The sequence below is a fragment of the Panthera leo genome, chromosome D2, assembly GCF_018350215.1.
Source record: "Panthera leo isolate Ple1 chromosome D2, P.leo_Ple1_pat1.1, whole genome shotgun sequence".
In the NCBI taxonomy this organism is placed as follows: domain Eukaryota; kingdom Metazoa; phylum Chordata; class Mammalia; order Carnivora; family Felidae; genus Panthera; species Panthera leo.
The window spans coordinates 14128469-14144352 of NC_056689.1; the positions used below are offsets into that span (position 1 = coordinate 14128469).

Sequence of the window (15884 nt, forward strand, 5' to 3'; positions counted from 1 at the left end):
TGGACAGAAGGAAGAAGACAGCGGTGAGGGTAGTGGTGGGGGAATCCGATGGGCCGCTGGAGGGTGAATGCGGTAGAAAAGCTCATGGAAGTTCAGGAATGGGACGGAAGAGTGGGGTCTCCTTTCCAGGTCTCTGGAGAACGAGCGAAATTTCCGTTCTTGCTCAGTAAAGCTTGGTGCGACCGAAGAACCCGGAATGGCTGTTAGCAAGGAGACATGCTCATCCCGTGGTGGCCCGTCACTGGGCGCCTTGGGAACCGCAGGGGAGGCGGCCGTAATGCCAACAGTAGGTGGTTTGGCCGTGACAGGGGTTGGTAGACAGCACCTGGAAGTCACCTCGGTTCCTTCCCAACCTTCTGAAAGCACCTCATGGGATCTTGCTTTTACGTACTTTGTATCTCAACAGAGGGAGGGCGCAGATCATGGCCCCATTTAACATGCCAGCAGTAGGGTCTTCTGATAGAGTGTCATATGACAAAGGGCAACAGTGTCCTCACCCTGGGAGGGCAGCTCCTTTTCTTAGCTGCTGCAGGGCCATCCCCCCCGCCCTCCGAAGACCCCCCCTAATCCTGTCATTATCCGGATATAGACTTCCTGGGTGGAATGGCCCTTCCAGGGAGACGCACACATTCCTGCCGCTGCGCCCAATGAAACTGTCGGATTACCCAGGAGACCGACTCCGTGGGATGACATTTCGCAAAGGAGAAATGCATCAGCGCGGCGAACAAGGACAAGTTTGGACCCGAGGCGGTCAGGGAGCTACCGAAATGTTGCTGGTGCCGAGTGGGGGTGCTGTAGGCAAAACACGGGGAGGCCAGAACAAATGTGTGCGATACAAGTTTCTGCTACTGGGTTCGCTGGGAGCTTTCTTTCTCTTAACGGATCAAAGTTGACCTCAGCTGCCTACAACGATATCAGTCGCCACTTACTAACTCGGGGGTCATGGGCTAAGTGTTCTCTATGTATTTTCCCGCTTTATCCTCAAAACAGGTAGATACGATCATTCGTTTCATTTCGTAAACATGAAAGCTTTGGCTCAGGGAGGCTACGTAACTCGCCCAAAGTCACAGCGCTGGTGTGTGGCTGAGCGGGGACGCCAAATTTCAGGTCTGTCTGGTTGCAAAGTCACCGTTTATCTCAACAGGAAAGGCTGGCTCACGTCACATGCTACCGCCAACCACCCTGTCTGAGGTTTGAACTGTGGTTTCCTTCGCGGCTTAAACATAAAAATTTCAGGTTAGTGCAAGGTACTGCGGTTGAGCGTCATGCAGCCTGAGTTACAAACTTCTGGTATGTTCCTCACGCAGTACTTCCGTGTCATGATAAATCTGCCCGGAGAACACAGAGGCTCTTGAGAGAGCAGGTGATGGTCATCTGCTAGAGAAGTGCCAGGCCCGTGTCTGCCCACTTGTCCTTTCTGGGTTAGTGACTCGCTGTTAGGCAGATGCTTCATCCCGCATCACACACGGAATCTATTTCATACTCAGATGCTACCCATACTGTGTGCGACTGCTCACGTAGGGAAAGAAACAGAGACCGTAAGACAGTAAGGGGGTTTTCTTCCCCCCTCCAGAAGAAGAGAGGGGCAAGCGATAAGGCCGGCAGGGGAAAGAGGGCGGCTTCTGGTCCAGGGGACACACACACAGCGCAAAGATGCCGCTTGGAACAGTTGAACCTGGCTGGGCATCGGAGGTCCGCAGAAGAGAAAAATAACTAGAAAAAAAGAAGGAGGGAAGAAAATAGCTGCATTTCAGACGATTTGGTGCAGCCCCAATGGTATTTGAGCCTTTTCGAACTTGGGGCTGAAGTTTCAAGGAAATGAAGGGGATCAGGGGCTTATTTTCTCCTGAAGACTTACAAGGCTGGTCTCCAGCCTCTGGCTCTGTCTTCCCTACTGGGTAAATAATGAAGGGCTGAAAGCTTCCGCCTGCGCTGAGCTGTGCAAAAGAGTGGAGGGAAGGGGTTGGAGGGGTAAGAGTGAGAACCTTCCAGTCAGCAGTCGGGAGCCCGGGCCCCAAGATTTCATTCTGACAGGTGGCACCGGGGGACTGTGGTTCCCCCCGCTCACTGGCTCAGACCTCCAGTTCTCCTCTTCGGAGTCCCTGCCACAGGTCACAGGGGACTCCTGTGAGCTCCACTGTGAGGCCCCCCTTCTCCTGGCACCAGCAGCCCTGATGGGACCCCTAGCCCTGAGCCTGGGGCACACCCACGGTGCTGGAGCTAAGCTCACTCTTAACGCCCCCCGAACAGCAGGGCAGAGCTGAAACACCCTATGGATTTGGGGGGGGGGGGGACCTGGAAGTCCTCCCTCAAGCCTGACGTTTTCTTTCAAGATCCCAGTTCTATCTTTAAAAAAATACGTGCAGGGGCGCCTGGGTGGCTCAGTCCGTTAAGCATCCGAATTTAGCTGAGGTGATGATCTCTCGGTTCGTGGGTTTGAGCCCCGCGTCGGGCTCTGTGCTGACAGCTCAGATTCTGTGTCTCCCTTTCTCTGCCCCTCCCCCCGCTTGCGCTCTTATCACTATCCAGCAAGGCCAGACATGCCTGTCCTGTGGTTTCACACGTCCCTTGTCTAGATCGGGGTGTCCCTGAGGGAGAATGCGGGGTTTGAGGAGGAAATAAAGAAAAGTAGACAGCCGAATTTCCCCCGGCCCTCCTTTCTCCCACCTTCCACCACCCCCTCCAGGTAGCCCACTGACCTGTCCCAAAACGGGGACTTGGGGCTTCAGACTGATGGCTGACAGAGGCCCTAAGACCAAGAAGGGTGAGATCACCATCTCTTCTCCAGCTGGAGGGGAGGAGAGTTAGACACAGGAGACTCCGAGGCCAGTGTGGTGCCAATTACCCTCTTACTGGTGGCCTCGCCTCGCGTGGTGACCCCACCAGAGCGTGCCTGGCCCCGGGGGCTTTGGATTCAGAGCCCCAGCAACTCAGTGATGCGCCCTGCGCCCCCTGTGGCCGCACTGCCCCATCTCCAATGTCAGGCTGAGCGGAAGGAGGTGAAGCCCTCGGACATCCAGGAGGAAAGGTGGGTGCAGCACCACAGTCGGGCCCCCTCTCAGACGGGCTCTGCCCTCTACTCTGCCCAGACCGCGATGGGCCGCACGTCCTCTGCCCAACCAAGCCCCGGGTGCTGCACTGTGGATGTTGACAGTTGGGGGCAATTTTGAGAAATGGAAAGGACACGTTTTAAATATACTTCCCCTAACACTTCCCCTCCCAGCTCCTGGCTGCTCTTCCCCACTCAGAAGAGTGTAACAGGAAGGGGCTGGCTGTGAGCCCTCCAGTGATCCCCCCACCCCCCCTCCCCCGCCGTGCTCTGTGTCCCAGCTCCCCCCAGCTGTGCTCAGGTGGCAGGGGGCAGCCTCCCAAACAGAAGGCAGTCGAGATCCGAAGTGGAGCTACCATTCAGGGATGGCCCCTCGGGCGACACCAAGAAAGCACCGTCATTATTGAAAACATCAGCTGGAATCTGAGATGGGAACTGGTCTGGGAAAAAGCACGGATCCCCGGGAATGTGCTGCTGGGCTTTGGGGGCCCGCGTGAATGATCTCTCAGGTGGCTGTCTTGCTTCTGCCCCAGTCCCTCCTGGCTGGAAAGCCCTAGCTATTGGGGGCCGTTATGAACAGATGCCCAGGAAGCAGAAGATCCCATCATCTTCCGTTTCTACCGAGATGGGGGTCTCACCCAGACAAGCCTTCTTTATCCAGCTGATGAGCACAGCTGGGAGGGCTTTGGTTTTAGCAGAGGCCTTCCTCATGCCCCAAGTTCTACCTGTTTTCGTTCAGCCGCTGCTTTTGCTACACAAAACTGCCTCCCTAGACATCTGTCGGCTTCCGGGACTGTCACCAGAAGAATGGAGCTGATCCAACAAACCCCTCCAACTGAGAAGGAATGATCAAAATAACAACACTGAGAAAGATAACAGTTACTGGATTTTATGTGCCGAGCACACATCATCGTATTTTATTCTCACAACTGTCCTATAAAATACGTAACAAAGGCTCAGAGACGTTAAGTAACTTGCTCGAGGCCCAACAGCTTGTAAGAGTGGAATCAAAATCCAAAGCCTAGTCGTTTGACTCTAGACTGGAACATCTCCCTATTGCATCAGAAACCCTGAATCTGGAGAGCCGGGGGGGACGTACGGAAAGCCCATCTAAGCACAGGGTGAAAGGGGACACAATGGCCAACGTGGGCTGCTTTCAACAGTCCCCTCTGATGCCTTAAGTGGCCGGGATCTCTCCAGCATGAGAAGGTATGTTTGCTTCTTCTTGGCCAGACCATGTGACCTGGACCAGTTGATGTTTTCCAGGAACCACAGCCCTTGTGATGTAACTGTCGTAATTAACGCAGATCCTCTGGGCGGGCTGTTCCCACAAACATAAGGTTGGTGCTCCTTTGTCTTAACGTCTGTGAGATTCTCCAGCTCATATGCTCAGCCCCCAGGATGGGGAACACTGTCAGTTTCCTCCAATGTCTGGAAATTTTGTGCTTGGATAAGCCAGAGGTCTGAGGGAAATCTAAAAGAACCCTTGCACCAGTTAGATATTATCTTGGACCTAGGTTTCCTATCTGTTATCAAGGGGGAGATTTCCCATCACTCTGGCCGCTGCTGGGGTCTCACAGATTTTGCTAGCTCTCTGAATTCTTAAAGACGGGAAGAGGGGAATACGCCATGACTTGGAGTGGGAAGCTCTTGGATGGGGGAGGGGGGGTCACATGCTTCTCAGAGGATTAATGCTTATTAGAGAGACCCATAGCTACACAGCACTTCACAGGTTACAAAATTTCATCGCCAGTACCAGCTTCTGGGACCTTCTTTTCAGTGCTGGCCTAGTGATGGCTTCAACACAAAATTTTGTTCAGTATATAGTGGTCAGCGCAGACCAAACTGACCAAGTGGCCAGGATGGCTAGACAGGATCATAGTTCAAGGGATGTCATGGGAGAAAACCCTCCTATCCATGAATAGCAACAAAGAAAAGATCTGGGTATGTCACATTGTTCTCTACGGGTCTAGGAGGGTTTCAAGTATTTTCCAGCCTACTTCTCTTAACCTCAAAAAAAAAAAAAAATCCAGCTTCGGTGCAGAATTCATCTTGAAGTTTCTCTTCCCGATTAACAGAGTCTCATTTGGAATTTGCTTTGGACATGAGAATCATGCCGAAGAGTTTCCTGAATTCCCTTGGCATGTGGCAGCCAAATGAAGTCACAATGGGCTCCCGGACATTGGAGTCTGCAGAGTCCAGGCAGGCAGGCTGTTTGGACAGATTACTGCTGGAAGCACCTGTGTTTTTTTGTGGCGAAGTATCAGATCATGTATTTGCTGAAAGCTTTTCTGGGTGGTAGCACAGTGAGCGAGTTTTAATTCCAAAATTAACACTGAGACTCAAAACAAAATTTCCCCCTACTGCAAGCTAAAAATACTACTCAGCAGTTGACTCATGTCCCCACTGCTGTTTGAGTAACTAGGTGGGTGTGATTCCTCCATCAGGGTGACGTCATTGTCCTCAGGACAATGAGCAAAGGATACAAGTGGAGGGCCTGGAGTGGAGCCTGCCCCTTGCTGGATGCCTGCGTGGTTCACGGTCACAGAGCTGCCCATCCACAGGGCTCTCAGCTGCATGGCCGGCCCACGTGGCCCGACGGGCAGGAAGGAGGAAGCGATGTGCCCTGTCTACAAGCGGACGGGCTGTGTGGCCAAATCCTCTTTTGTCCTTGTTTGTGGCGAGGAGGCGATGGGGCAGTACCAGCTCCTGGCCACCAAAGGGAGGCGAGCAGAAGCCACCAGGACTCTGTCAACTGAACTGTCACCTCGTGCTTTCATTCAGGGTGAGTCCCTTGCTATTACAGCTGACAGTTGACAATGCACTTATCCTATTTCACACAACTGTTAGGAAATTTGACTGGCTGAAGTTGACTAGATTTTGACGGAATTTACTAAGTCTCGGATCTCACAACAAGAAGTAATTCACAGGATATAATTTCCCTCTCCCTTCGCCTGGGGTGTGAAGGAAATGAAACCGGCCCTCCACAGTCTGGATTTAGCCTAAGTGCATCCGGCCCACTTTGGCTTGTACACACGGTCCAGACAAAGGGTCTACCAAGACTGCGCACATATGTGGATGCGGAAGGATCCTCAGGCTTTCAGATGCGTCCTAAGCAAAGAGCGATAGGGTTAGCAGAGAGCTCCAGGCTGCAGGGCACTGCTGCCCAGGAGAGAGAGAGAAAGCACGCAGAGAGGAAATGCATCACCATCCCCAGGTTGGGTCCCCGACTGGCACACACTTTGGGGAATGCTTGCTGAAATGCTTGAAATGAACGGTGCTTTAATGAATGCTGGTCTAGTATGGTTTGCAAGCAAGAGAGTTTGCAAGGCGCACCAAGAACCAGGCCCTCTGCCGGGGCTCCTTTTCTGCTGCAAATCAGAAGGGAAGTGGTCAGCAGTTTATGCTTATGACGCAGCACATGGAGGTAAGCAAGCCAATGGGCAGGTTTTGGTTGACATGACCAAGTGAGGGAGGAAGACAGAGAATAAGGAACTTACCCTCACTCCCATGAACCTGTCCCTGAGAACGATCCATGAGAGCAAGAACACAAAAGCTTTGTTGCAGCAGAATAAGACGGAGACATCCGTAGTGTTTATTTTCTTTATTGCATGTAAGTACAGGTAGTTTGTGAGTGTCCAAAGAACACCAAAGGGTGCTGCCTTGGTAAAAAACACCTTCAAAGTCAAGCCATTGTCTCCAAAAAATCGACAGCATTCCCTAAAACAAGGAAAGAGAGGCAGTGTTATTATATTCTTGGGTTGAGACAGATCATTTTTTCCCCTATACCCATTTTTAAAGCAGATGACGAAGGGGTGGGGTTGCTTATTATTATGTTTTTTGGAACATCTATTAAATAGCTCTTCAACCTATTGCTTTAGTCCATTGAAGAAAATGTCCCACGACGGTCTGACGTCATAGATGATTATTCCTTCTGCTCATGCTAAGTTTGGAACTGATGGTTCTAGACGGAAGGTAGTGGAGTGTTGGGCTTATCTGATCTGAAGAAGGCCCAGTTCCATGGCGACTGACTGAGGAATTCTTTTACCTGCTTGTTAAGAGAAGGAAGTCACTAGATCTTTTTCGGGGGGGGGGGGGTGGGGGGGCGGGAAGAATACTCGAAGAGAACTCACTAAAACATATTTTTAAAAAAGTTTGCCTCCAGCTGGAATTGTCTCTGGTCAGCCAGGGGCAGTCCTTTCTTGGGTGCCTCTAATACATTTTGGCTATGATACAACTAGTGTTAACTATCTGCATTTTCTCTATGAGGCCTTTTTTAGGGTCTGTCCTTCAGCCATGTGGAAGTTCATGTCTCCATGCCACCTAAGAAACTAGCACAGATTCAAGAGCTCAGCATCGGAACAGAGAGGGAGGTGAGGAACCACCTATAGAAGGAGGTTTTTGAATGCTCTTCTGGATTCCAGGGGAAAGGACCATGAGTGTATGGAAAACCACGTCAGAAAAACAAAGCTAACCTTCCACATGCAGAAGAAGACAGCAGAGGAGGCCGTGGGGTAGATGGAGAGGACATCTACCCCCTGAGAGGGGCTTGGTCTGCAGACAGCTTGCTATTGCCAGGACCACCTGGGAGCCAAGGTTATTGCTCTGCTGCCCTGACAGCCAGGCAAGGGGATGGGTGGGCAAGGAGCCTGGATCCCATGGCCGTCAGCGCCCAGGCTCACAGACTGTGCCCAGTGCAGCCGATGCATGAGCAAGTGAGGACAGGAGTGAGAGAAAAGAAATAATTAGAATAAGCGAAATACCCCAGCGTGGGGGAAGGGGGGGATAGCTGTAGTCTATGCCACTTTAAAATGCAGCAGGAGAGGAGAAAAATTACGAGCACGCATCAAAGGGGATTTGGCGTGATTTTTATTTTAATTTGTTCTTATCGTTAATCCAAAATGCAATCCGCCTTCGCTCATGACTTGACTGTGGGATCGCCACAGAAGAGACAGGGAAACACATGCTCTTTCACTGAACTCAGGGACCTCTGTTGCTTCTAAACCACCACCAGGGGAATACGTCCGAATTTCTAAAGTTACCATGAAACCAATTCGACTGAATTGATTCCAGTGCGGCTTTATACAGACAAAGCTCTCATCTGATAGGTTGATGTTTCTGCTGCTGCATGATCTTCATACAATATTTCAGTGGAATTTTTCTAGGGGGTTTTCTTGAGTCCCTGTACACGGAACAGTCTTCTTTCCTTCAGGGGTGATGACCAGGGATGGCTTCCTTCAAGTTTGTGTTTGACAGTAGCCATAAAGTGGTGTCAGTCCTTTCAGCGTGATCAATAGGAAATACAAATTAAAAAAAAAATTTTAATGTTTATTTATTTTTGATACAGAGAGAGGGAGAGACAATGCGAGTGGGGGAGAGGCAGAGAGAGAGGGAGACATAGAATCCGAAGCAGGCTCCAGGCTCTGAGCTGTCAGCACAGAGCCCGACACAGGGCTCAAGCCCACAGACCATAGATCATGACCTAAGCCAAAGTCGGATGCTTAACCGACTGAGCCACCCAGGAGCCCCAGGAAGTACAAATTTTAACTCTACTTAGAGGTTACCCTTCTTAAGGGAGCACAAAGAAAGTAGGATTTCTAAGTTTCCCTGACTCACTAGTATAAAAAATGATTCATGCTGTGGCAGGGGCCATCCGAAGTCAGTTGGACACGTTATGTCCTCTCTAGGTTCTAAGGAGACCAAGATGATTGGCCCTGAGCCAGTGAAACTTGTGCTGTTTTATAGTTAGAGTTGGGGGAGAATGTCCTTGGAGAGAGAAGAGAAGAAATTATATCAATGAAACAAGAACAAATGGCTATAAAAAAGGAGACAATCTTGGAAATTAAATAAAGGATAGCTAAACTAAAAAGATTAAATAGAAAAATTTCACATAAAGCCAAGATAATCTCTCATGAGAGAAGGAAAGAGAAAGAATCTATGTGTGAGTCTTCCAAAGTGTGATGGTTGTAGAAGTGGTGGGGAAGGGGGATCCATCCTGGAGATGGAAAAGGCAAGATTTCTGAGCCCAGTAGAGTTCTTTTGGCCCTTTGTGGACTGATGGCTGGGGAAGTACAGCTAAGATGGGTAGATCTGGGTTCTAAGGAGACCAAGATGATTGGCCCTGAGCCAGTGAAACTTGTGCTGTTTTAAGACTAAAGGCTGTGCACTAATCTATGTCAGGTATATATACCCTTGATTGCAAGGGGACTCAAGAGAGATGATGAGCACAAATTCTTTTCTTCCAGATACCTCTTCTTGGTACACAAAGAATAGAGTATAGTAGAGACTCTTGACTTGTTTTTGCTTAAATGATATGACAGTTCTTTCTTTGGCAGACCAAGTACTCAAGGCTGGCAGGGTATTCTCCAGCAAGCTCAAACCCTTTGGTTTCTACCAACTGAGTCATGTGTTAGCAGAGATTTAGATGTTGTTTGTTTCCAATCCTGCTTGTGCCAACTGTTCTTGGTTATCTCAACTGCATAATTTATTAGATATTTCCTAAACCAACGAAATATAGTGAAAAAAGAAAGTTGTGTTTTCTCTATGAAATCTAAGTAGAGAGTTTCATGGGAAAGTCAATAAAAGTCACTAAAACATTGTTCTTGAATAACCCACCTAGACAGCCTGACTCAGTGGAATTAGGATGGCCATTTTTTTTAAACCAATAAGCACTTATTTATCACTTGTTGTATTCACAATTCTGGACAAGGCACTCTGGCTGATAAAGAACAAGTAAACAGTGCTTCCTTGGTCTTGAGAATATTAGAGTGCGATCAGAGAGAGAAAACTGATTTCCTCAACAGCAAGAAATGCAAATTTAATCACGTATTAGATGGTGTGGAATATAACAGTGCCATAGAATTCATGTTTAAGGAAGAGATTTGAACTGATTGGACAAGGCCTCACACAAGATACGGATTTTGACCTGAACATTCAAGGATAGGTAGGATTTATAGTTAGAGTTGGGGGAGAATGTCCTTGGAGAGAGAAGAGAAGAAATTATATCAATGAAACAAGAACAAATGGCTATAAAAAAGGAGACAATCTCGGAAATTAAATAAAGGATAGCTAAACTAAAAAGATTAAATAGAAGAATTGCACATAAAGCCAAGATAATCTCTCATGAGAGAGGAAAGAGAAAGAGAGAGAAGGAGGAGGAGGAGGAGGAGGAGGAGAAGGAGGAGGACGAGGAAGGTAACATTAGAAGGTCAAGCCAGGAGGTCCAATATTAAACTAAAAGAAACTCTAGACTAAAGGGAAAATGGAAAAAATGAAGTGGAGAAAATTACAAAAGAAATAATGCAAGAAATGTTTTTAGAAATGTAGGATATGAATCTTCATAACAAAAGGGCCTATCAAGTACCAAGAAAACTGGCTGAAGGAAGAACCAAAACAAGGCACATATTTGTGACATGAAAGGATAAAGAGAAAATGTAAAAGCTCTCAAGAGAAATAAAACCAAATAGGTCCAAGGGGTAGCAAATTGTAATAGCATCTGATATCTCAAAAACCAAAATGGAAGCTATACAATAATGACTTTAACATTTTTCAAGGGCAATGTTTTTTGGGAGCCAAAATTCTGTTACCAGCCAACCATCAATTAAATGGCACAGTAGGATAAAGACATTTTCAGTTATACAGTACTCAAAAACATAGTCTCCCTTACTGTTAGAGGACAGGCTGCACCAACACAAGGGTAGAAACCAAGAAAGAAGATATGGCAGCAGGAGGCATGGCTCCAACACAGGCAAGAGTGAAAGCTAGTCCCAGGAGGAGGCTCCACAGCAGATCACGTGGGGCTCTGGAAATGGAGTCTCCAGGGAAGTCTTCTGATCAAACCAGCACAGGGAATATGTTGGCAGGTTTTTGAGACGGCAGGAGATTTAGGAAAAAATATCAATCATTACTGGAAATCAGGGTAAATGAGACAAAAGAGGCAAATGTTTCTGGCAGGAGGAATGACAAGTTGTTCATAAAAGGAGACAGTCGCTGGGCACTATTTGCATGCTTATGATAATGAAAACACTATTAACCAAATGATGAGGTAGCATTATGTTGACGGGAACAGAATCAGGGCAAGTGGGTATAGGAGGGGTCAGAAATCAACAGATGTCTACATGGGAGCAACACGGAGATAAGAATTGTACATAAATTGGCATAAATAACACAAGAATTGGGAGTGGCTGAGAGTGAGGAGGTACGGACAGGGGCTGCAATTTTTTTAAAATAATTATTTTACTACCATTTGCTTTCTCAAAGTATGTACATGTATTAAATTGCTAAAAATAAAAAACATTATTTAAAAACACGCAAGAGAGGTCAAGGTCGCTGTGGCTGAAGTTGAAACGTGAGTGCTCTCAGACAGTTCTGAGGCGTGCAGTTTGAAAACCGTAATTGCAGAGAAACCCTGCAAGGTACAGATAAAGATGCTGTGGCCCAGACAGATTAAATGATGTATTCGAGTTCAGTCAGTGGTGGAGCCAGACCCGCAGCCTGTGCTCACTCCCCAGTGAACACTCTCAATGGTCCCCCTTTCTTTTGGATCCTTTCTGTCACCATTTAGATAGGCGTAAGCCTCACCAACCATAAAATATACCCCCCAAAGCAAAAGCAAGCATCCTGTCAGCCCCCCGTCCTCCCTCATCCCCTCTTTCAGAGCCAAGATTTTTCAGAATGGTTGTCTGCACTCAAGTCCCCCACACCCACCTCTCTCACTCTTCCGTTTACTAACCTAGCATCAGCTCCCATCACTCACCCAAACCGTTGGCCTGATTACTAATGAGCTCTGCATTGCTACATCCAACAGGTACCTTCGGATGTTCCTCTTTCTCTTGGAAGCCTCTGACGTTGTTGACTATTCCTCCTTGAAGCACCTTTCTTGACTTCCAACTCCGCACACTCCTCTTGGTGTCCTCGAACCTCTCCGCCCACTTCCAAAGCTTCCTCTGAAAGACTTCTTCAGTATTTTCCTAGATTTCTCTTCTACTATCTCCTGTTTTTGTCCTGCAGTCACTGAGCAACCTCATCTACTGTTCTAGTTTCAAAGCCCAGCTGGTGATCTCTAGTTAAGACATTTCTACTGGATACCATCTGCACGGTGGACATCCCAGACACCTCAAATCTGGCCTTCTCAAATGGACGGGATATCTTCCCCCTCAACCTTCAACCACGGCATGGTACCATGATTCATATTTCTACCCAGGCTACATATACTTGGGAATCATTTTTAAAAATTTCCCCCCTTCTTCACATCTAATTCATTCGCCAAGACCTACAGATTATTTCTCCTAAATATCTCATTGCCATGGCCACTGCCCTGGCCCATGCGTCTTCCCCTCTCACTTGGACCACCGCTGCCACAGCTAATTGAGCTTCTGTCTCCACTGTTGTCTCTTCTCCAATCCATTCCATTCTCCATGCTACAGCCAGAGAGGTCCTCCTCTCACCTCTCTTTCTCTTAGGATAATGGCCAAGCTTCCCTACAAGGCTTGTCAAGTCCTTCCTGACCTGGCCTTATTCCATCCATTAACTTACCCATCACTACTTCCCCACCCATACTCTGAACTTCACTCACCTTGAACTCACTTCAGTTCTCTGAATTCATGTTTTTTCTTTCTCTGCTCTAGGTCTCAACCCATTCTCCATTTCCTTTTACTGAAACACTCTTACTTTCCCCCTCTTTCTTTGGTTGATTTCTTCCCATCCACTGGCTACCAGCTCATATACCCCTTCAGTGAAGTGTGCCGGATATGTGCTCCCCAAATGCCATATACTCCTTATCACACATACAGTACCCTCTGTTGTAACTGTACTTTACTGTAACCATTTATTTCATCATCTGACTTCTTCATTAAAAAATAAGCTCCTTGTGGTCATTATATTTTTGCTTCATCTTATATTCTCATAGCCTAAGACATAATCTCTATCTCTATCTACATACACACCATTAGTCTTAGAAATCCAAGGGATCCTTTAAAAATACGGATTACCTGGGGGTTCCTGGGTGGCTCAGTCACTTGAGCATCCAGCTCTGAATTTCAGCTTGGGTCATGGTCTCATGGTTTGTGAGATCAAGCCCATGTCATTGTTGGGCTCTGTGCTGAATGGTATGGAGCCCGCTTGGGATTCTCTCGCTCCCTTTCTCTTTGCCCCTCCCCTGCTCATGCTGTCTCTGTCTCAGAAAAAATAAATATATATATAAAAAAAAAAAGATTGCTTGGATTCAACCCTAGATATACTTGATCAAATTGTCTAGTAAGGAGCCTAGAATCCTATAGAGAATGGTGCTGTTTACAGAAAGGATACATTCTTGACAACATTCCATGGTTCAAAATTTACAAATCTTGATTCGTTTTTCCCACAGTATCCTGTATTTCTGTTTGCCAGCGAATGTTAACACTGCCACCTGGCATTTATAGTTTCCTTGGCCTCCCAGAGCTGATATTGTGATTCTTATTTAACATTTAAACTCTCAAGAGACTCACATTATTTGAAATTTTATGCATAAATGAATCATTAGTCATACTTACATTGTGTTATTGCAAATTTGCATTAAAATGTGACTGCTCTGTATTTTTTAAAATTTCCAAACGATTCTCATGTGCAGCTAAGTTTGGATCCAAAAGTTCTCTGTTTTCTTGCTTTAAAAAATGTTTTTAATTGTGGTAAAATCCACATAACATTTACGATTTTAAGCATTGTTTAGTGTAGTTCAATAGTGTTAAGTACATTCATATTGTATAATCAATCTCCGGCACTCTTTTCATCTTGCAAAACTGAAACCCTGCACTCATTAACAACTCCCCATTCTTCCCTCCCCATAACTGCTGGCAAACAGCTTTCTACTTTCTGCCTCTGTAAATTCTGACTACTCTAGGACCTCTTATAAGTGTGACAATATGGTATTTGTATTTTTGTGACTGGCTTATTTAATTTAGTATAATGTCCTCAAGGTTCATCTATGTTGTGTCATGTGGAAGAATTTCTTTCCTTTTTAAGGCTGAATAATATACCATTGTATGGATATACCAACATTGTGTTTACCCATTTATTCATTGATGGACGCTTGGGTTGTGTCACCTCTTGAGTATTGTCAAGACTATCGTCTAAGACTATTGACTATAATTATTGTGAATAATGCTGTCATGAACATGAGTGTACAGATATCTCTTGAGATCCTGATTTCAATTCTTTTGTATAAATACCCTGAAGAAGAACTTCTCGATCACGTGGTAATTCTCCTTTCAATTTTTTGAGGAATGGCCATAGTGTTTCGCATAGTGGCCACACGATTTTATATTCCACCAAAAGTGCACAAGGGTTCCAATTTCTCCACATTCTTATCAACACATATTTTTTTAATTTTAATGTTTATTGTAGCGATTGTATGGATGTAAGGTGGTATCTCGTGGTTTTGATTTCCTTCATGATTTCCCTCACAATTAATGATCTGGAGCATCTTTTCATGAGATTGTTGGCTATTTGTATATCATCTTTGGAGAAATGTCTGTTCAAGTTCTTTGTCTATTTTTAATTGTTGGTTTTGGTTGTTGTTGCGTTGTAGGAGTTCTTTATATATTCTGGATATTAACCCCTTATCAGATATATGATTTGCAAGTGTTTTCTCCCATACCGTTTCACTCTGTTATGTCCTTTACTGTGCAAAAGTTTTTAATTTTAATATAATCCAATTTATTTTTACTTTTGTTGCCTATGCTTTTGGTGTCATATCCAAGAAATCGTTGCCAAACACAATTTATAAACTTTTGTCCTTATGTTTCAAGAGTTTTATAGTATCAGCTCTTACATTTAGATATTTAATCCATTTTGAGTTAATTTTTGTGTATCATGTAAAATTAGCATCCAACTTTATTCTTTTGCATTTGAATACCCAGCTTTCCTAGCACTATTTGTTGAAAAGACTGTCCTTTCCCATTGAGTGATCTTAGTATTCTTGTCAAAAATCATTAACCATGTATGTCAGGGTTTATTTCTGGGTTCTCTATTCTATTTCATTGGTCTATAAATCTGTCTTTATTCCAGTATCACACTTCTTGTCAGTTTTGATTACTATAGCTTTATAATGTTTTGAAATCAAGAAATGTGAAACCTCAAACTTTATTCTTTTCTTTCAACATTATTTTGGCTATTTGGCATTCCTTGAGATTCTATATTAATTTTAGGATGGATTATTCTATTTCTGAAAAAAAATGCTCTTGGAATTTCGGTAGGGATTACTTTAAACCTGTAGATTGCTTTGGGTAGTACTGATATCTATCAATATTAAGTCTTTCAATCAATGAACAAACACTGAATGATGGGTGATGTCTTTTCACCCATTTTGTGTCTTAATTTCTTTTAGGAACATTTTGTAGTTTTCCATATAGACACCTTTCACTTCCTGGGTTGTTTGCTTCTAAGTAATTTATCCTTTTTGATGGTATTATAAATGTAACTGTTTTATTCTCTTTCTTTTTCAGAAAAAAATTTAAAAAATGAAATGTAACATGTATTTCTTTAAGTGCACAAAGATTAAAGTATACGGTCTGATTAATTTCTATAAAGAAAAATTATACACATAACACCATCTCTACCAAGATATAGAATATACCAGCACTCCAGAATCTTCCCCTGTGGCCTCTCTTAGTCATTTCCTGCCCTCTAAATATAATCATTATGGAGAGTTCTGTCACAATAGTTTACTTTTCCTTTATAAAGATAGAACCACACATTATATTTATTCTTTTGTGTCTGGTTTCTCTTACTCAGTATGATGTCTGAGAGATTTTAGTTGTAGGTAGCTGTAATTTAGTTGCTTTATAGTATCTACTTTATG

General features: G+C 45.3%; 1 protein-coding gene across 1 annotated transcript in view; it reads right to left on the reverse strand.

Moving 5' to 3' along the window:
* SLC35F3 (solute carrier family 35 member F3) overlaps positions 1-15884 on the reverse strand; it is a 401848-nt gene that overhangs the window by 8202 nt on the left and 377762 nt on the right. Inside the window, exon 4 of the mRNA XM_042908179.1 lies at positions 6550-6769. Coding sequence (XP_042764113.1) covers positions 6550-6769 — 220 coding nt within the window. The remainder of the gene's footprint in view (positions 1-6549; positions 6770-15884) is intronic.